The 22,162-nt window shown below is 44.1% G+C and overlaps 1 protein-coding gene across 4 annotated transcripts in view; it reads right to left on the bottom strand.

Annotated features, from left to right (window-relative positions):
* Nucleotides 1–22,162, bottom strand: part of MVB12B (multivesicular body subunit 12B) — a 269,183-nt gene that overhangs the window by 85,374 nt on the left and 161,647 nt on the right. The window contains exon 8 of one of the 4 annotated variants that reach the window (XM_060200170.1): nucleotides 4,441–4,550. The exons of the other annotated variants lie outside the window; for them this stretch is intronic. Coding sequence (XP_060056153.1) covers nucleotides 4,456–4,550 — 95 coding nt within the window. The 3' untranslated portion in view covers nucleotides 4,441–4,455. Of the gene's footprint in view, nucleotides 1–4,440; nucleotides 4,551–22,162 lie in introns of those variants that run through there. 4 annotated transcript variants of the gene reach the window in all.

Raw genomic sequence — 22,162 nt, 5'->3', positions numbered from 1 at the left:
AGCACCCAACTATACTTATTGCTTTCTCAGTGTGGCTTGTTTACCTTACCATATCCCCAGGGTCTTGAGAGGTATCTGAGGGTCCTCCAGCCCTCCTCCCCCACCTTCCAGAGCCCCCTTCACCTGCAGGTCTCCGTAGCTGCTCAGAGGAGGAGCTCCGGGGGTAGGGATACATACATACAAAGCCTGGGCCAGGTGTGATCACTCCACATGTCAAATACGTGAACAAGAACATTTTCACTCTACCATAACCATGCTTTTAAAAACTTCACAAGTATTTTATGGCTTGGGGGCAGAAACCAACAGCATTTTGCTCAAAGAAAAGATAAAATCCAGCTAAGTGACACTTCTTTGTGTGAATTAAAAGGTGCATAGACTGTTAAGGGGCTACTGGGCGAGGGCCCAGCTGTTCGCACCTGCTGTCCATGGTGAACATAACACAGAAACTCCTCAGTGAGCTCCAGCCTAACAAAAGAGGCTTTGTGGATGCTGAATAAAGAGCAGAACCTGGGGGGCTAATGAAGGTCTGTGGTCATAGGAGTCCCAGCATTCCTCTGGAAGGCACACTGCTCTACAATAAGCAGTTTAACCCACAGTCAATGTCAAGTTGCTGAAGGAAAGACCTGCAGACAGTGGGCAGGCCCCACCCATAACCACTGAGCTTCCTGGACTCTGGCTCATGCCAGGGCACAGCTTGCAGAGCGCAGGCCCCTGGGCAGGACGTTGCACTTTTTTTTTTTTGTCAAGGATTTTCACCAACTTTTAAGTTGCATTTTTATTTTACTCCATCCACAAAAGATTACATTTTCTTCCTCTTTCTTGGAGCTAGGGGCTTGCATATATGCAAGTTCATATTTCTTTTACTTTGTCATATACCCTACCTGATGCGTTATCTCTGAATATGGGTTCTAGGCAAGTAATCCCAACAGTACAGCTCAATGAAAGCACCCCATGGAATCAGAACTCCAGCTCCCATGTCTTCCTCTGGGCTAGTCCTAGCAGTGGCCTAAGAGCAGACCTCGGGGTCCTTACAGCCTGTCTTCCTCTGCACTCACATATCTGCTCACACATAGAGAAGACACGCAGAAATCTGGCTGTCTGTGTCTGTATTTTCAGTAAGCAATAATAATAATAATTATAACATCACAACATCCCTGACTGTTCTGCAATTTGCTCCTTCCCCCTCACCTAATGCCGGTAGCTATACTGTGTCTCAGTCTTTAATAACTATACAGAGGTCAGGATGAAAAGACAACCATGCTTATAAAGAGGCCTGATTGCCATTTCAAGGGTCCCGAGTATCACTTTGAGGTCCACAGAAAGCCACTGAGAGGTTTTTGGACTGGAGAAGGCATAGTGACATGTGAATTTTAGAATTTCCCTCTGGCTGTGGAGAGAAGAATGGATTAGAGAATTAGAGAAGTGAGAATGTAGGGAGGACTATGGGGAGTAGACTCTGGGCCAGGATGCCATGACCTGGACTAGCACTGTGGCAGTAAGAACAAAGAGGAAAGAACATTGAGGGAGATACTTAGATGGCAGAACCTAGAGACCAGGTGAAAGAAGGGCAAGGAAGGAAGAGTCAAGGTTGACTGTGAGATTCTGGCTTAAGTGACCAAGGGACTGGAAAGCCAGGTACTGGTTTGGGGGTCAGCAAGTGGAGAAGTGGAAGGGTATGTAGCTGGATTCCCTCTTGGATGCTCGTGGTCTGAGGCTTTTGTGAGACACCCTTGGAGGGAAACTGTCAACACTGGTTGTTGCATTAGGGCTCAAATGCAAGACTGGTTAGTAAGAACTGCATGGAGGAAAGTAGAGAAGTGAGGCCTGGTGGTGGGGATGTGGTGGTAGTGGTGGTGCTATTAGCAGAGTGACCACTGAGGCCATAAGAGAAGTCAGGATATCCTGGAACAAGGACACAGTGAGAAGTGAGTCTCCAGTCTCAAGCTGAGGAAGAGAGGAATTCTACCATCCAATCTCAAGCTGAGGAAGAGAAGTTGGTTACTAAAATGTACTGTCAGATGTGGCATGAACACTGGAGATAACACTTTAAAGCTTAGTTTTAATAAGCAGATATAGATATATAAACAGACATTAGACATATCTGTGTACATACGCTTGCACATTTGCATATGTATATTACTAATACACAGCCACACGTGTTTTTACCTGATTAGAAGCCATGTCCATCTCAAGAGCAATGAGCACATTTAATATCCAGATTTTGGTTTCTAATATTGTTTTCTTTTTTATTTTAAGGTTTTCTTTTCTTATTTTATCTTTTATTTATTTATTATTGGGTAGAGAGATATTGAGAGGAAGGAGATAGAGAGGAAAAGAGACAGAGAGACACCCCTGCAGCCTTGTCTCGTGAAGCTTTCTCTCTGCAGGTGGGAATCAAGGGCTTAAACCCAGGTCCTTGCATAGTGTAATGTGTGCACTTAACCAGGTGAGCCACCAGTGCTCTAATATTCTTTTCTAAGAGAAGTAGGGGCACTTTGGACAAGTGGCTGATTTGGTGCTTGACAGAAAAAGAACAGGTCTTGGGAATCTTGTATCTGAAAGTAAAAACACTTAAGAAAACCATCAGCACATAGCAAAAGAACACAGGGTGAGCCTGAAGCCCCCCCTCCCAAGCTAAATATGGGACAACTTGAGCACCAAAATACATAAAGATAATAATGAGAGAGAGAGAGGCCAGGCAGTAACACACTTGGTTAAGCACACACATTAAAGTGTGCAATGTCCTAGATTCAAGCCCCTGGTCCCCACTTGCAGAGGTAAAGCTTCATGAGTGATGAAACAAAGCTGCAGGTGTCTCTTTTTCTCTTTCCCTCTCTATTTCCCTGTCCCCTCTAAATATCTCTCTGTCTCTATTCAATAATAAACATACAAAAATATTTAGAAAAAAATAAGGTGCGAGTTTTACCATCTCTTTGGCCCTTAGAGACTTTTAATTTCCAGTTACTTATTAATTTATAGTTATTATTATTATTATTATTATTATTGTTAGAGGGCTGCACAGCTCTGGCTTATGATGGCACTGCGATTGAACCTGAGACCTCAGAATCTCAGGCATGAGAATTGTTTGCATAACCATTATGCTACTTCCCTGGCCCAGTGAAAGTAGTGGATTCTGATCATCAGTAGTTTTTCAAAGCTCCCAGGTGATTATAACTAGAAACCAGATTCAATTGGCCCCTGGCTAGATGATAATCTAAAATCCCACCCAGCTCTGACATTCTTCTGTCTCATAAATGATAAGAGTCACCATAAGTATTAAATATGTATTGGGTAGTTTGACAGTCTGGATTGAAAACCCAGAGGGTACAATTTACAAAACCTACCAAGGTTGATACTATCATAGATAACAGCTGACTGACTTCTGACTTTTCTAACCCTCTTCTACATTTTATTCAAAAAGGGCCTCATTAGGGTTAATGGTGGGCTCTAGGACAAATGTCTTCTCTTCCCATCCTGGAGTCAAAAGGAAAGAGAAGACAGGCCAGATCCTCTGGGATCCACTATGTATGTCTGGTGATGAAGGACCAACTAGTGTTCTGATACTCCCAGTTACTCCTCATGTGTCGGGAAATTGTGCAGATGTAGTTGAGCTTGGCAGGGCTCACAAAGCACCCTGCAATCCTGATACGATGGCCTATCTACATAATCATTGTTTTGCCTGAAAGATCCCCACCCATTCCATTCCACTGATCTATCTTCTTTCTACCCTCAAGACCCTCCCTGCCTGCAGGGTAGTATTAGTAATCCTACCAGTTAAAACCCTCGCAACAGTTGCTAAGGAAGTTTCTACCTTTCCAGATCCATTTTGCCTTTCTCCACCCCTTTCCTAGCCATTTCTGTTTCCGACTTGCCACTTCCGGGTCTGCCCTTTAAAAGCCGTGGCTCTCTGATCAATAAGGATATTGAATTGTTTTGCCGCCATGTGTTTGGTTCCTGAGTCATTGCCCTCACACTGCTGAGTGAGTAGCAGCCCAGGCTGGCTCTGGTCGAGTTCTCTCCAACCCAGAGAGTATGCGCCCTGGAAGAAGAACCCCACACTAGCCTAGCACTCATGAGAACTCTGTGAGGAGCCGCCATCTCTGCTCAACCAAAGGCACCCAAGACCTGAAAGGGAAGGTCTTGCCAGGGTCACAAAGCTGGAAAATGGCAAGGCTAGGGCTACAAGTTCATTGTCCTCCTACAATATGGAGGATGAGGTAGGGCTACCTTTCTACTAGACATGAAGTAGTCACCTAAAGACAGGAGCAGAAGAGAATTGTCAAGAAGGATGAGCTCTGTGGAAAGTGTTGAAAAGCCATCAGATGCAGCATCTTCTCCCAGAAGATACCACTCACGATGACAATAAGTGTACCTATCCCAGAGGATCTTCAGGGTTTATTTCAAATGGTACAGAATGTGATATTCTAGGACTGTAGCATAGGTGTCTTACCTCAGTTAGTGGGGCCAAGTTCTCCAGGACCAGAGAGAATATGAGAACCCAGCATTAGAGTTGTGGGGAGATGTTGCAAATCCTGGGGTTGGAGATAGTCCTGTAGGGGCAGGAAGAGTGGAAAAGGTCCCTAGGTAACCCAAGCTCCATCCTCCTTGGAGCTGCCCAATGATTCTAGGCCAGTCTTGGTGGCAGACAGGTGTGGGCCAAAAGAGAAGGAATAGCTATGAGAAGTCTGACCACAGATCCAGCCTCAACTTATGTAAGATTGTGCTTTCAGATCAGGCCAAAACCTAATAATCATATAACTTAACTTGAAATGGTGAAACAGCTCCCTTGGATAGTATGTTGCTTTGCCATATGCCACAGCCAGGTTGAAGCCCAGCACCACCACACTGGAGGAAGCTATGGTCTCTTTCACTCTCTCTGCCTGTCTGCTCTGCCATATATATATATCTTCACAGAATGCTCTAATACCAACTTCCTGGTTGAGAGCTAGATGCCTGGCAGTTTTCTCTTACAAAACTGGATACTGGACACTTGGCCAAAGCAGGCAGGCTTGACAGTCCCCACAGCCAGGTGTGGAATGACCAGATAAACCCTCCAGAGCTCACACAGTTAATTGGGATGGGATGCAGGAGTGCATACTCTGATAGACAAACAGACACAGAGGTGCTTTTCCAACCAGAAGAGAATCAAAGAAAGTTTCCCCTGAGTAGTAGTTTCTCCAGGAAAGCATTCCCATACCTTCTCAAATATTAGCCACAAATGACAAGCTCTCAGGGCCTCTGTGATCCTGGGGCAAAGGAGCAGCTGAGACAGGATGGAAGCCTGAGCTGACACCGTCTTTCACTTGGAAATGCCAGGGAGTGAGCTCACTTCTATCTAGTTGCCGTGTCTGTGAAGTACAATGCCATAAATTACCCAGATCTCAGATTTAATATTAACCTTTAAAGGGCATGTCACAAAAATGTATTCTCTAAATATTGGTTGTTAGTTCACTTTGTAAGTCTAACATGGGGAATAGGTGTGGGGCTGCCACCCATCTCAGACTACACCTGTCATGGGCATCTCTTGCCACCTGACAGTAATTCCAGCGGAACCCAGCAGTCCCACAAATGAACAATTCAGCCAGCCGCTCTAAGCACAGCTCTAAGCACCACCTTAAGATTTAATAATAGAGCCTGCTAATATTACTCTCATTTCTAGAGCTGATGAACTTTCAGAGGCACAGTGAATGGAAATAACGAGCACAGAGATGACAAAGAATTTTAATCCAAGGTTCTTTGAACTATCCGCTATAATAAGCACTTGTTCTTTTCTACAATGGGCATATAAAAGGGAAATCTAAATAATAATTGCTGTAATTATCTTGAAAAATATGCAGAGATTAATGGTGATTATGAAAATATGTATAATTGTTCTCTGAAATCATCACTGATCAAGTGGGATCTTGAAATGGCCGCTGTCGGGGGAACTTTTCATACTGAGCTCCATGTGGGCACTGCAGTGTGACACTTTGGCTTGCTCCCTATAAAATATTGCCTTGTGTTTACAAAGTTGTTTTTCATCACTTCCAATACCCTGGCCTGCATTTTAACTCTTCATACTCGTGCCCTGAAAAGGTTCCAAGACGCCTTAATGGGATGCGTATGTCACTGTGGTTCAAAGCCCCAAGTTCAACTTGTTATTTATTCAAATAATTAATTACTCTTGTATCCATCGAGCAGTTTGTCATGACACATTAATGACTTGATAGACTTCTATGAACTGGTGAATACAGAACAGCAGAGCGTTTTTATCGTCATTTAATTTTAAAACGATCCTGTGTGAAATTATCTAGTCGTGAGTGATGGGAGCATAAAGAACAGACTCAGCAAAGCCCCTTTTGGATCATTGCTTTATTAATGGTAACGTCAGGGAAATGAAAAATGCTAACATTGTCATATTCTGCTGCTGGGTGGAGATGAATGACTGGGGGAGTGGGTGAGAGCTATGAGCACTTGCTGCCAAGAGCAGAAGCCCCTCCTGGCACTGGGTGGGGCTCAATTCAAAGCCTTGCACCCCCACAGGCTCCCAGAAATCAGCACCTCACTCAAGCTTGCTTTGGAGTTTATAACTCTCCCCACCTATTACTTTGTGTGTGTGGTCTTTTTTTTTTTTTTTTTAAGTTGGATTTTTCCACTAGTGATATAAAGCACTCTCACAAAAACATTTCGCTTTATTGCTTTGAACATTAAATGTTATTAATCCAATAGAAAAGCATTGAAGATATTGCTGTCACCTTTAAATGTGAAATGATATTAGGTGCTTAAAAACAAAAAACAAAACCTAAAAAACACGCTGGGTTAGTAGAAAAGATGTGCCCCTGTTTTCTTTCAAGTCTTGAGATTACTATGCTGGGTGGATGATAAAATAAAACAATATTTCTACATGGCTCACAGCACAACATCTGCTTAAAAAGGGACTTCCTGTTCAGCTATTCTTTTCTTTTTTTATAGTGGAAATTGTTTCTCAATTGTTTTAATTACAAACTTGGGAATCTATGCAAACTGCTCTCCCCTCCTCCCCTGCAGTGTGATTCAAAGACAATAAACAGCCTTCCCAGAGAAGTCAACAACAGTGGGCTGGTGGGAGGGGGCTCTGGAGGCCTGTGCACAGGCCCACTCAGGGCTCACCAGTGGAAAAACCGAAGGCATTGTTCCCCCCACCTCTCCTGGGGAGAGAAGAAAGGGCACATTTCCACTACAAACTTCCTATTTCTGTTTTCCAATCCCAGTATAGTAGCTCTGCTGCCCACTTGAACCTCCCATCTAGGGAACTGGGACAAGAGGGCTGTATTCCTCTTTTACACCCTTCAAGCTCAATGGTGGTGGTGGTGATGGTGGTGGCAATGTCCAGCTGAACTACTCTGTGCCAGGCCTCTGTATACAGGTGCTTTCTGTGTACAGAGTGATTTGATTCTCATGACAATTCCATGAGTCTGGTGTGACAGGTATGCCATCACCTCATCACCAACCCCCTTGTCCCTTTATTAAAGGACATGTAGGTAAACAGATAAGCAAGGTGCCCAGGAATCTAGCTGGCAAGAAGTAAAGGTGGTCTAACATCCAAGTCCTTGATCCATTTGGAGTTTGCTTTAGTGTGTGGTGAAATGTAGTGGTTCAGTTTCATTCTTTTGCATGTTTCAACCCAATTTTCCCAACACAATTTGTTGAAGAGACTCTCTTTATTTCATATTTTGGGACCCCCCTGTCAAAAAATTCTCTAGGTACACAAAAGTAAATTTTAAATGGATCAAGGATTTGGATGTTAGACCAGAAACTATCAAATACTTAGAGGAAAATATTGGCAGTACTGTTCTTCATCTAAATTTTATAGGCATCTTCAATGATACAAATTCAATTGCATGGAAGACAAAAACAAACCAATTGTACTAGATCAAGTTACAAAGCTCCTGCACAGCAAAAACATTCACCACCCAAATGAAGAGACCTCTTACAGAATGGAAGAAGTTTTTACATGCTATACATCAGATAAGAGGCTAATAATCACAGTATATTAAAAGCTTACCAAACTCAGAAACAACAACAACAACAAAAACCAATGACCACATTCTAAAATGGGGAGAGGATATGAACAGAATATTCACCAAAAAATAGATCCAAAAGACCAACAGTCATATGAAAAAATGCTACAGTCATTGATTGTCAGATAAATGCAAATAAAGACAATAATGAGCTAGCATTTCACCCCTGTGAGAATGCCATACATCAGAAAAGGTAACAGGTAACAGCAACAATAAATGCTGGAGGCACCAGTAGTGGGGACAAAGGAACCCTCCTGTACTGCTGGTGGGAATGTCAATTGGTCCAATCCCTATGGAGAGCAATGTAGAGAACTTGCAGAAGACTAGAAATGAACCTACCCTATAACCTTGCAATTCCTCTCCTGGGGATATATCCTAAGGAACCAAACACACCCATCCAAAAAGATTTGTGTATACCTATGTTCAGAGAAGCATAATTTGTAATAGCCAAATCCTGGAATGGCTTCAACATCTGTCCAACAACAGATGAGTGGCTGAATAAGTTGTGGTATATATACACAATGGAATATTACTCAGCTATGAAAAAATAAGTCACCTTCTTCACCTCATCTTGGATGGTTCTTAAAGGAATCATGTTAAATGAGATAAGCCAGAAAGAGAAAGGTAAATATGGGATGATCTTACTCACAGATAGAAGTTGAGAAATAAGAACAGTAAGGGAAACACAAAGCAGAACTTGGATTGGGTTTGTTGTATTGCATCAAAGTGAAGGACTCTGGATGTGTGTGTGTGGGTTGGGGGGGGTTGTTCAGTGTTCAGGTCTTGTGCATGATGGTGGAGGAAGAACTAGGCTCGGGGGAGAGTGTTTTGCAGAAAACGGAGACATTTTACACATGTACCAACAACTGTATTTACTGCTGACTGTAATTCTTTAATCCCCCTATAAAAAATGTTTTCAAAATTCCATAGGTATGGGGGCTTATTTCTGGATTTTCAGTTCTATTTTACTAGTCAGTGTGTCTATTTTTGTTTCAGTACCAGAAATTTTTTTTATTATAATGACTCTTGAATGTAATTTGAGACCTGGAAGCATGATGCTTCCAGTCTTGGTTCTTTTTTTCCTCAAGGTTGCTTTGGCAACTCTCGAGGTATCTTCAGTGACTCAAGTCTAATCACAAGGAAGACAAAAACAAAAGTAAACCAATGGGACTATATCAAATTCAAAAGCTTCTGCCCAGCGAAAGGAATAACTATCCAAACAGAGACTCCTCACAGAATGGGAGATCTTTCTATGGCATACATCAGACAAAAGGCTAAGAGCCGACGTACATTGAGAGCTCACCAAACTCAGTAATAAACCAAATGACCCCATTCTAAAATGGGGAGAGATTATGGGCAGAATATTCACCAAAGAGGAAATCCAAAAGGCCAATAGACATATGAAAAAACGCTCCAAGTCACCGATTATCAGAGAAATGTAAACAAGGACAACAATGAGCCCCACGGCACTGGGGGCATCTTTAGTGCTATAGTCAACCCCCCACCCCATCATGTACTTGCTCTCTCTTTCCCTATCTGAAAAAACTGGCCCAGAATTGTAAGGCTCCAACAATGAAAAAAAATATATAAGCAAATTGCTAGCATCAAGCCTCCTGTGAGAATGTCATACATCAGAAAGGATAGTAACAACAAATGCTGGAGAGGTTGTGGGGACAAAGGAGCCCTCCTGCACTGCTGGTGGGAATGTCAATTGCTTCAGCCCCTGTGGAAAGCAGTCTGAAGAACTCTCAGAAGGCTAGAAATGGGATTACCCCATGACCCAGTGATTCCTCTCTTGGGATATATCCTATGGAATCAAACACACCTATCCAAAGAGATCTATGTAAACCTATGTTCACAGCAGCACAATTTGTAATAGCCCGAACCTGTATGCAACCTAAGACTCCAATAACAAATGAGTGACTAAGAAAGCTGTGGTATATATACACAGTGGAATACTACTCACCTACTAAGAATCATAAAATCATCTTCTTCACTTCATCTTGGACGGAGCTTGAAGGAATCATGTTAAGTAAGATAAGCCAGAAAGAGAAGGTTGAATATGGGATGATTTCTCCTACTTATAACTTAAGAAACAAGAACAGAAAGAGGAAACATAAAGTAAAGCTTGGACTAGATTTGGTGTACTGAATTTTCTTGCACCCAAGAAAAGGATTTTGGAAAGGGAGGGTGGTGAGGGGATTGGTTGTGGTGGGATGGGGTTGGGGGAGGTTTTGGTGTCCTGTGCATGGCGATAGTAAAGGACCTAAGTTGGGAGTGAGAGTGTTTTGCAGACTCATCAACATAAAATGAGAAATTTTCCCCATGTGTCAACAACTGTTCTGTACATCATTAACCTTTCAATTAAAAAAAAAAGCCAAAGTAGAACTGAACTCAGGGTGTCTCATTTTGATGATACTACAGTGTCTCTTAATTCTCTCTGAGATCTTTCTAGAACCCAATTCTCCTCCCACCCCCCAGCTCTGCTGTCCTGGACTTGAGCCTGGAAGACCAGGTACAAAATTCAAATTGCAAAGGAAGCTGTTTCTGAACCAGGGCCACTCCACTCCTGAAGCCAGCCCACAGAAAATAAAATCCTTCTGGAGAGCAGTCTCATACTGGGGGTAGGGGGACAGCGGCATCCCTGTGGGAGGGTAGGCTTGGCTTTCATTATCAATTTAAAGGTGGGATCTTTCAGGTTGGCCAGATGCTCTTTCCCTTTAAACCTCAGGGTCTCAACCTTCCACGTGTCCAGTGGAAGGGACACTCTTTAGAAATGCAAATTTCAGGCCTCTGGCATAGCTCACTTGGAAGCACCTGCCTTATCATGTGCACAACCCAGGTTCAAGCCACCACCTCCCACAACACTGGGGAGAGTCTTCAGTGTTGTGGCTTCCCCTGTCTTTCTGTCTCTCTTCCTCCCTCTCTCTCTATCTAAAAAAGTTGGCCCAGAATTGTAAAGCTCCAGTGATAACACACACACACACACACACACACACACACATACACACTCCTAGCACCAAATCTCCAAGGACTTGGCTCAGAAATTCCAGACAGGGGCACCATAAGTTTCACTCTGAATATGGAATAGCAAGTGATTCAGTGAAGGGCCTATGGTCCAGAGCACGACTGTCCTAGTCCAGTCCTAAGGAGTTTTCATGGCCCAAAAAGACTAGCCATGGTCAGGGTAGGCAGTACTATAGCATCAGCCACAGATGCCACTTGGGGAAATTTTTAGGTTCAACGTCAGGCACTGGGCCCAGCTCTACCCCATGTCATCACCTGCAAGATGAATGCTTGTATTAAGGCTGAGAAGCCGGAGCCCCAATGCAGGTCAAAGGGAGGCTGGAATTGGGAACCAGGTCTGTCTGTCTCAGGAAGCCAAGGTTTTGGCACTACTTTGAGTTAATAGAAGACAGCAGGAAGTTCTAGTGCCCGACCACAACCAGGTGCTCTACTCTCTAGCAGATTATCTGTCATTTACGATGTAACCCAGTCCAGAGTTTCTCTTGGCCCAGTGCTTTTGAGAACTGAACCACTAAACTCAAAGGATGAAAGTTGCCCAGAAAGGTCCTTGATCTGTCTTTCTCTCCTTCTCCACAGAATTTCCTGAGAACATAAGAGTTTTTTATGGGTCTAAAGTAGGAAAATGAAGGAAATGATTTTGGCTCATTTGTGACTGTCTTTTCTGGAATTCAGACAGAAAAATTTTCTTTTTATCTCCTTTTCTCCATAAATTCTCCCTTTCTCTTAAATCGAGCTCTGCATGTGTTGGAGGTAAAGAGCACCTTCCTCCCTTGAACTGGGTTCACAAGTCTCATTCTTCAACTTTTTCTGTGCTCCTCCAACTAATGACTTCTGGCTACTTGAAAATCTGCCCTGAATTTTAAAAAGGCACTTTCTAGTCAGAAGAAAGTATGAAATCACATATTTCAATGGTACTTAACAACTTAAGGCACTCACAGATGATTTTGATGGTTTCCACCATGAGGGTTTGGGGGCTTTTCAGCAACCTGGTGGGGGGGGGGGCACACTGTAGGCAAGAATTAGGGAAACCACCATAAAATGCAGGCCCAGTTGGAAACCAGGGGCCTGTTCTTAGACATATCTTCTTTAAAGACCTAGAGGATAAAGGAATTTCACTTGAATTTTAAAGAAATAAAAACCAGACCCCTCAGAAAAATAGAATCCCTGTAGGCAGGCTGAGTACAGGCCAGAGGGGGGTAAGGGTCTCTGTCTAGGGCCTTCAGGAGCAGCTTAGCAAAGAGGGGAGACAGACAACTCAGACCCCCACCAGAGCTACAGGAGCCTCAGAGTGAGAATATCTAGGGAGACTTGGAGGCTTTCCAAGGGGTTTCAGACCTGTTATGTCAGTTCTCCCTGGTGCCCAGTGAGTCTGACACTGTTCAGTTCACCTTGGTTACACCTGGGCTCAAAGGGATGTTTACTGGTTTGCTCACTGAGACCCAGCAGGCCAGTAACAGGACAGAACTGGGTGCTGAATCTGCGTCTCCAGACTGCTATGTAATCGTTTATTGGGTTAGTGGAAAAACCATCTGAGCAGAGGCCCAGAAGGGCCCCCTCACTCCCAACTCAGAGGCTGTCTCTGGAGGACAGCCTGCTCAGGGTTGCTGGCCTGATGACTCTGGGACACGCACCACTAACATTCTGCTCAGCCTGTCTTGCAGAGGTTTGACAGGCAGACTTTGAAAGCACACGTTTTTGAGCTTGTTTTTTCTTGTTTCACTTCTTGGTTGAGAGTTGATTGGAGCTCTCAGCTTAATTCTAGCCAGGCTGTTGGACAAACACCAAACCATGATTTCATTTATTTTCATCCAAGGCTACGAAAATATAAGGTGGCTTTCAGTGTTCTGCCTTGTAAACCCCCAAATGGCTAGGACAAGTGGTACTATTCCATATACTTAGTCTTTTCTTCCTTTGGTAGTATGTGATGCTACATCCCTAGTTCCCTAAAGTCTCAACCTAAGACATGCAGAAATGCAGAAAAGGCAGAAGTAGAGGGAGCTGTGTCCTTACACCAGAAACAGGGCTCTTCTGGCACTTGAGAATGCAACACCTGTGGTGTCTACTATTGGTGAAACTCCTAAATGCCTTCTCATTTTGCTAAAGCACAAACGAGGATTATATGAGGGAAACACTTGGCTGGAGACAACCCAGACAGACACTCAGGTCTTGTATTTCATCCCAACTGGGACATTCACTACTTCTCCCTTACAAAGGTAGTGACACTTTTCAAGTGATTTTCTTCCCTTCATTTTGAAAAATTGACCCCACCAAAGAGCCAATTGCTAGTGATGGAAGAGGGAGACAGAAGTCCCAAGAAAATGAAAGGGTGTGGCTAGGAAATGGGGGGGGGTGGTTAGAGAACAGTCTGGGAACAACTAGAGTGGAATGTGGATGCTATGTGGTCCAGTTCTGCTCTAGGGGTAGGAGTCCAGCACCACTCATGTATAAAAGTGAGAAAGGACTAGTGGGCATGGTGTGGTCAGGGCTCTGAGAGTGTGAGGACTGATCCATGGGGTAGAGTGAGGCTGGCTCATAGGAAAGCCAGGAGCCAGGAGCAAAGGTGGTTTGAGAATGTTGAAAGATATTTTTGTGCAGATTGGGAGGTGGCACAGTAGACAGACACAGTGTGGGACTCTTAAGCATGAGGTCCTGAGTTGGATTCTCTGCAGCACATGTGCCAGATTGATGCCTTGATTCTCTCTCTCTCATAAATAAACAAGCAGATCTTTTTTAAATGATATTTTCTGTTTCACTTTTATTGTTCATAAATGAACTTATGGAGGGTGGCCATCAACAGACACAGTTGCTGGTGAAGCAGTCGCTAACCTAAGCTATAGACACTGGTGAGGAGAATAGTGATCAGACAGAACTAGTGTTTGATGAAGGTGAAATTGGCATTGCTTGCAAAAAAATGCCTTTTCACATCTAACACCCCAGGACAATAGGAGGCTTCTGAGTGCATGGGGGCATAAGTATAACTGGCCCTTTCCTCTCTAGTTCTGCAGTCACTGACTCCAGTAATTGAGCCAGTTGCATGCCAACATTTGGAACATCCTGAGGTGAAGAGCAGGAAGGGGCCAGTTGATAGGATAGTCGCAGTCAAACTGACTGACAGCCTGATTAGAAAACCCCTGGGACTTGGTTCAGTTCTTTTCTACATAAACAAAACTCACAGTTAAAAATAACTATTAGCAGTTATGCAGTAGATAAAGGAATTTATTTTAGTGACAAATTTTATTTAAATCACATTGTGAGTAACTTCAGTTTTCATTTATATAATCATTAGTACTAAAAGTTCATCAAAATGTCTCACTTTTACATGACTACTTCTGGGTGGAGAAACTATTAAAGAACTGTTTTTTTTAAATTTGTTTATCTGGGCATATTTCAGGGTAATTATCCTATGAAAATATTTATGGACTAACTGCTGTCCTGGGAAGAGATGGATCAAGGTGACTCATTAAAGTGTGTAGTTTTGGGTAGCACACCGGGGGTTAAGCAAACATGGTGTGGAATGTCAGGACTGTTGTGAGCATCCTGGTTTGACCCTGGCTCTCCACCTGCAGGGGGGGTTGCTTCACAAGCGGTGAAGCAGGTCTGCAGGTGTCTTTCTCTCCCCCTCTCTATCTTCCCCTTCTCTCTCAATTTCTCTCTGTCCTATCCAACAATAACAACAACAAAATGGAAAAAGTGGCTGCCAGGAGCAGTGGATTCGAATTGCAGGAACAGAGCCCCATCAATAATCCTGGAGGCAGAAAAAATAGTGTGTAGTTCTAGAACAACCCACAATAGCAAAAATCATATAGCATTAGAGGCTCAAAATTTCCCCCACGAGCCCGATGATTTAGTTGGCACATGGCCCCTGTACTGCAAATTCACCCTCACTCATAAATTCCTTTGGCTGTGAGCGGGATCACCTTTCCTTTTCTCAGTCCTGGCCATTGTGCTGCCACAGACACATGTTCATGGGAAAAGCTGAAGAGTTGTGAACACTGTTCCAACAGGGAAGAGTTTCTCTAATAATTGCAAGTAAATCTATCTTGCACCATTAGGTACTAGCTGAACAAAGATCAGACTGGGGGATGAAAGGGAGAGGCTGGAGATATGAGTGGGGTGGTGGTAAGTGAACTGGTAGAATACTTTGGAGAACAAAGTGGAGGCAGCTGAGGAGCCTTTGTAGTTAAGGCTCCTCAAACACATTTTCACAGCCAAGCTCCTCCTTTCACACATGTGTAAGAGCTTTGGAATTTCACTAGAAAAACTTCATTTCCAAAGCTGTCTTTGAAGTTTGAAAATAGAAGCAGAGAGGCTATTTTTCAGTATGGAAAGAAGGTTTCAAACAGCTATGGGGTGGAAGGAAGGTGGTAAGTTGCACCAGCTCAGAGGTGTCCTCTGAATGTTTGTCCCTTGATGTGTTTTTTCCCTTGGTGTCACCTCACCTGCTTCTCTCTTAGATGTCACCTGAGGGATGATGGGTGTCTGTGTTCTCTCTGTGTGTATGTCCCCTGTTTGATCAGGGCCTGATGATACCCCCCAAATCCTGGATGGCAACTAGCCAGGCTGCTAAACTTGAGGATAGAGAGAGAGAAGGGTGGCTGTGTCATGTGTGTGTATGCATTGTATACAAGCACCTAAGTGTGCACATATACATTATGTGCTCCTGAGTGTGGGCAGGTCTGTGTGTATACACCTGAGAGTATGTTCAGTGCACATGCATGTCATATATATAGGCAAACACATTCATGCAAACAGAAGTGCGTTCAGGAATGAGGGTACAGCTGTGTTCATACACGAGAGAGTACGTGCACTGCACACATGTGGGGGTGTGTGCATACATGAGGAACCGTGTACACACACAAGAGAGAATGTATTGTGCAGGAATGCGGGTGAAGTAGTGGTGCAGCAAGAAGAAAGAGACTGCATGAGTTGTGTAGATGAAAAGAAACATGAATAACCACCCCCTCCACAAAGCACTAGGAGACACAGAGGCCCTGACCACAGAGTTCACTCACCACGCACGGGCAGAAGAATTGGTCACTGGTATGTCCAGCCTCAGAGCTGAAAACCCAACTCAGATCACAGCAGGGGAAAATGGTGACTGTGGTTCTTTGACTTACCTCTGCCAGGGCCCTGAGCCACCTCCGATCTGATTGTCTTTCTTTCCTGTCCCCCACTCTTTACCCGCTTGTGGTTACACATGGGTAGTAGGAAGGTGGGTGGAGGCTGCTGAGGAGCAGTTATTTAAGGGAGGCCTGCAGGGATTGGTATCTCCATAGGGCTATGTGCACATGACACCACACAGGCTCAAATAGATGCTCAATAAAAACCCACTGAACTGAAGAGGCAGGCGTTTTTGAAGTTATCCCCACAGAGCCCATGAGCAATGAGATACTGCAAGTAAGTATCATTTTGCATTCAGTCTTTCCCATGGTCCACAATTGACAGCAGACAGAAACATAGCCCAAAGGAGGTAAGCACTTATCTTGGGGGCAGAGCTCCAGGGACTCGAGCCCAGAACTTTAAAAAAGAAACAATAGTGACCTATAGCCACCCTTCTCCCTCTCCAGTCCCCACATCAGCAGGTAATTATCCTAGAAAAAATAATTGGGGCATAATTTGCAGAAATGGTTGGAAAGGAAAGGCCCACTGAAGTTGCTAAGCATTTCATAGTTCTTTTATTTTTGGCATCAGCTAGCAATTACCCTCGAACTCCCCTTCCTCAGATATTTTAATTACTACTCCAATTACTCCAGCCAAAAAACTCACCCAAATTTCAAATTGCCCATAACCCCCTCAACCAACACACATGCCAGGGAGGAAAGGTATGAGGGAAATGGGCTTTGACAACAATTTCTTTCTTCTGTAGGTTGAAACACTTCTTAGTAACCCATCACAGAAAGGCTGAACAGCTGCCTTCTTTCCAGCAGTATTCTGAAAGCAAGCAATTTCCACACAGCTTAACAATCCCACAGAATTCGTTAAACAGGTTCCCCAGTCCCCAGGCCAATTTGGAGGGCCTGGTTCATGTCAGAGCACCAAGCTGTGAGCATCTGAAGCTGTGTGTCACCAGAATAGATGCACCTGGAGTCAGTGCACTGTTGGAAATGCCACTGCACTATAGGGCTGGGGGCAGGGCTGTCTGCTTTGCACTTTATGGCTCAGTGTTGAGCAGAGTATTGGCGGGACCAGGTCCTCTGAGCTTAATAAATGACTGGCTGACCAGCTCACACTGGAACACTACAGACTATGCAGGTCTATAATTTTTTTCCCTTTTTTTCTTTTTTTGTCATCACCAGGGCTTCATTGTTCAGGGCTGACTTTTCCAATAGAGATTGAGGGAAAGAAGGAAAGATCACAGCACTGACACTTCCTTCAGTGTTGTGGGAGCTGGGTTCAAACCTGCATGTGTGTAAAACAACGAGCCTGGGGGTAGGGGTGGCAGGCGGTGGTGCAGCAGGTTAAGTGCACATGGTATGAATTGCAAGGATCAGAGTGAGGATCCCAGTTCGAACCCCTGACTCCCTACCTGCAGGCGGTGAAGCATGTCTGCAGGTGTCTATCTTTCTCTTCCCCTCCTCTTTTGATTTCTCTCTGTCCTATCCAACAACAACATCAATAACAACAGCAACAGCAAGGGCAAGGGTAACAAGCCCCAGAAATAACCCTGGAAGCAAAAAAAAAAAAAAAAATCCCTAGGGTGCATCTGGCAACATCTTTCCTTTTCTTCATCAACCAGAAATAACAAAGGCACCTTTGCCAACCAATGTCATCTCAAATGTCTGAAGAAGGTTTTGTTAAGTCGATTTAAACACACACACACACACACACACACACACACACACACACACACACACACACACACGTGCAGGGGATGCTGAGGGTGGGGATTCACACAGACTTTCTCATAGCCACTCTCTGGAGGGCCAAGGAAGGAAACTGTGACTTTCATAGCTACCAAGGCCACCATACTCCATCCCCAGCCCCATGCCCTTCCTCTGTCACCCAGCCTGTTTGGAATTTACACAGTCTCAGCAAACAGCTCAGATCAGTCAACAGACTCCCCTAATCTGCTTTTTACAACCCACCTGTCATTTCATGGCTGGCCTGTAATCAGAGACTGTGAGTTCTGAGGGAATCTTTAAAGCTAAATCAGAAAAAGAAAATAATTTTTCCAAAGACATGTCCTGGGTGTCATGGCTCTGGAGACTTCTCTCCTATCACTGGGAGTAAGTGACAGACAGGGAAGTCCCATGTTGGAGCTTCCTGCAGCTCTGAATCCACTTCTCTCAGAGAGTCCTCCTCTGAGCACTGAAAGCCACCTCAGTGTAGGATCATTCCCTCAGTGCCCCTCACTCCCAGTGTAAGCATCACCTAGCACCAGACACTTCTGCAAGCTTTTTCTTATAGAACCTTCACTGTAGCCTCTGAGGAGGCTTTCTGTGTTTCCATTGTTTCTATAGCTGGGGAAAACACAGGTCCAGAAAGTTCCTGACCACAGTTTTGGGGGCTGAGTCTTCCTAGGCCTTTGATTTCTCCTCTGACCTCTGACCTTCTAGGGGTACAAAGGTATCACCAGTGTGGTGGGAGGCCACAGCCCTGGGGAGAACACGGGAGCATTTCTGTCCAGCCCTGCCATAGACTGTCATAATGGAGCCTGTCACTAATAGGAGAAAGGACAGTCAAGGTGGCTTGGCCTCAGTGCCCTGGAAGTGGCTGGTCTGTACCCACAAGGCCTACAGCATGTCTCTGGGAGGTAGGGGAGGTGGTACAGTGGATAAATCACTGGACTCTCAAGCATGTTTCTGGGACACAATAGCTACATACTTGTCTTCACTCTGGTGCCATTTTTCCTGCTCACTCTTCTGGCTTGAAGGAGGGAGTAAATGCCCTTTCAGTCTCTGCCACACACTGAACAGTCTTAGAGGCTAAGAGGAGCTGCTGGGTCAGTGTCTCTGAGCTGTGTGATAATGGGTGAGTAAACTAAGCTCTCTGTGTCTTTGTTTCTCATCTGTAAGTCGGGACTAATGGAATCTATATCTTATCAGGAGGAAAGATGCTCTCAGAACAAGTACTGATGCTCTATAAATGCTAGGCAAGTGTCTGTTATTATTGTTTGCTTCCCAAACATGGAAGAAATCAACCAATGACTGTTCTAGAAATACTGTTTTTATGTACCCCCCCCCCCCCGCCAACTCTATCAAATGCAGTTTCCTATAAATTACCCTCACATAGGGGAGGGCCTTGGGAAGGGAGGGTGGGTGTCCCTGATCTAAGAGGTTTCTGTGACATGACAAATAATCTGCAGGCTGACAGTGTCTCCAAGACATATTGGAGTTTACTTTGTCATCCGGGTTTGCCATCTGTGCCAGCCCGGTGGGGACTGGCTTCCCAGGCTGCTGCAGGAGCAAGCGGAAGAGTCCACCAGTCCCCAGACAGATCTGCAAGCTCAGCCGGTCATCAGTTAGGTTGCCTAATGAGGAGAACTGGAATCCCAACCACCACCTCCCAGGGAGCTGGGTCGCCCTCCCTTTGCTCTGTACAGTGCAGATAACCTGCAGGACTCCCACCTCAGGGAACCTCTTCCTCAGGCTTCCTTGCAGCCGCCATGGCTGCTGTGGCCCACACTGTCAGGCAGATGGAAGACTGGACAGTGATTTGAACTTGACCACAGAGGCCTCCCAGTCATATCAGGGGGAACATCAGGGGGATCAAGGACTGATAAAGCCAGGCTTGTCCTTCATGGAGTGAATGATAAAGGAAGTAGAAAAACTTAAAACGGCACAGAAACAAGCATGCAACTCACTATGATGGAATGCAGTAGCAAGCATAGTGCAGGTACTCAGGGGGCACTGCTGCAACTTCCTGGGTGACCCTGGACCACAGATTCTCCTTTATAAGACGGAGCTAGCAGTAATACCTTGCGCTTCCCAGAGTGGCTGTTGAGGATTAAGGAAGCACACATATGAAAGCGACTTAGTTCCTGGAACCGAACTGAGACTGCTACTTGCTTCTCCATGGTAATGTTGGTCAAGAGGACAAAAGCTAGTCCTTCCCAGTGCAGGTAATGATGCCCTGGTCACTCCAGCTTGAGCACAGCTGCCCATGGGACTCAGGCTGTCCTGGGCCTAAGCCAGCCTTTCCAGATTCAGATACATTTCTAAGTCTCTTGGCAGGAGTGGTAGGAAGTGGCTAAATTTGCCCAAATTATAGGCTGTCCTTACTAGTAACCATGAAGAATGACTCTTGGCTTTCCTCTAGAAATGAGCCTTAGCAGAGAAATACTGTGGGCATATCTATACTCATCTGAAACCGCATTCATGGCAGGAGACCAGGAAGGCTGGGCCTGTCCATCAGACATCTGGCAGCATTTCTCTGTGGATGCCTGTGTTCTGTGCCTGTGGCCATGGAGCTTTCTCCCATTTGGAAAAACTGAAGAGCACATCTGACCTTTGCAGTTTGCTTTTGAATTTGTATGGTGGTGGGTTGCAGTGAACTGGCATGTGTGGGTCCCATGTACTCTGAACATTCATCACTGCACCCTAGGCTTGTCTGGCATGTGTCACAAAGCAGAAGTGGCCCAAATGAGAGCATCTTCAAGCTCCTGGAATCATGCCCAACCTGGATGGTGATGGGTCTCTAAAGTTTCTTGTCCCTTGCGTTCTTGTGTGTGTCCCTGAATGTCACTGTGGAGTTCTGTGGGAAGGCTTTCAAATAAGCACTTTCAATGATCAAAATTTTTGGAAGAAATCTCTTGAAGCAATTAAAAAATATGTATGAGTTAGAGTTGGAGAGATATGTCACTGGATAGGGGTACCTGCCTTGCCATGCACATAGCCCTGGTTTGAGCCCTGGCACCACATGTGAAGGGCTATGGTACTGAAGGAAGTGCTGCAGCTGCGGTGTTTCTCCCTTTTAAAAACACCTGAATTAGTTGGTGTTTTTGAGATAAACAGTGGCAATGATCACCGCCCTTAATAGCTAGTGTCATAACCATTTGCTGTTTTGGATGCCTTTGCCAAGAATAGGAAGCAAGAAAAATTAATGGGTATAAATGTCATCAAAGATATAAATTATATTTGAAGATGATAACAATTTCTTCCTATAAAAATGAAGCTAATCAATTGGAAGTGAGTAGAAATGAAAGCAGACAGAGAGATGGTCAGTTAGAAAGTAAATATATATATATCAGTCTATGCAATCCACTAGTATAACATGATGGGGATTTCAGAGGTGCAAGGATGGTTCAACATATGCAAGTCAATCCACTCCATAAACAAAGTAAAATAAAAACGACATGACCATTTTGGTAGGTTCAGAAAAGCACTTGACAAGAGTAGGCATCCATTTATGAAGTCAATATATGATTCTTGTCAAATGAGGTGGTAAAAGAGAAGTAAAAGGATTTAACTTGTTCTATTGGAACAACAACAAATAATTTGGAGAAACATATATCAAAACATGCACTGTATCAAATCAGTTAAGGTGGATTTAAATCTAAATGTACAAAGAGAAGCTATTGAAATACACCATGAAATCAGCCAAGAAGACTTAACAATCATTAACATCTATGCACCCAATGAGGGACCATCTAAATACATCAAGCACTTACTGAAAGAATTTCAAAAATACATCAACAGTAATACAATAATAGTGGGAGACTTCAATACTCCACTCTCACACTTCGACAGATCAACAAAGCAGAGAACCAACAAAGATACAAGAGAATTGAATGAAGAGATTGACAGACTAGACCTCTTGGACATTTTCAGAGTCCTTCACCCCAAAAAACTGGAATATACCTTCTTTTCAAATCCACATAACACATACTCAAGGATAGACCACATGTTAGGCCACAAAGACAGCATCAAAATTCAAGAACATTGAAATCATCCCAAGTATCTTCTCTGACCACAGTGGAGTAAAACTAACATTTAACAACAAACAGACAATTATTAAAAGTCACAGAATTTGGAAACTAAACAACATATTCCTTAAGAACCACTGGGTCAGAGATTCACTCAAGCAGGAAATTCAAATGTTCCTGGAAACAAATGAAAATGAAGACACAACCTATCAAAATATTTGGGACACAGCTA

This window comes from Erinaceus europaeus, chromosome 10 (assembly GCF_950295315.1).
Source record: "Erinaceus europaeus chromosome 10, mEriEur2.1, whole genome shotgun sequence".
Classification (NCBI taxonomy): domain Eukaryota; kingdom Metazoa; phylum Chordata; class Mammalia; order Eulipotyphla; family Erinaceidae; genus Erinaceus; species Erinaceus europaeus.
This window is presented reverse-complemented; position numbering and strand designations above follow the sequence as displayed.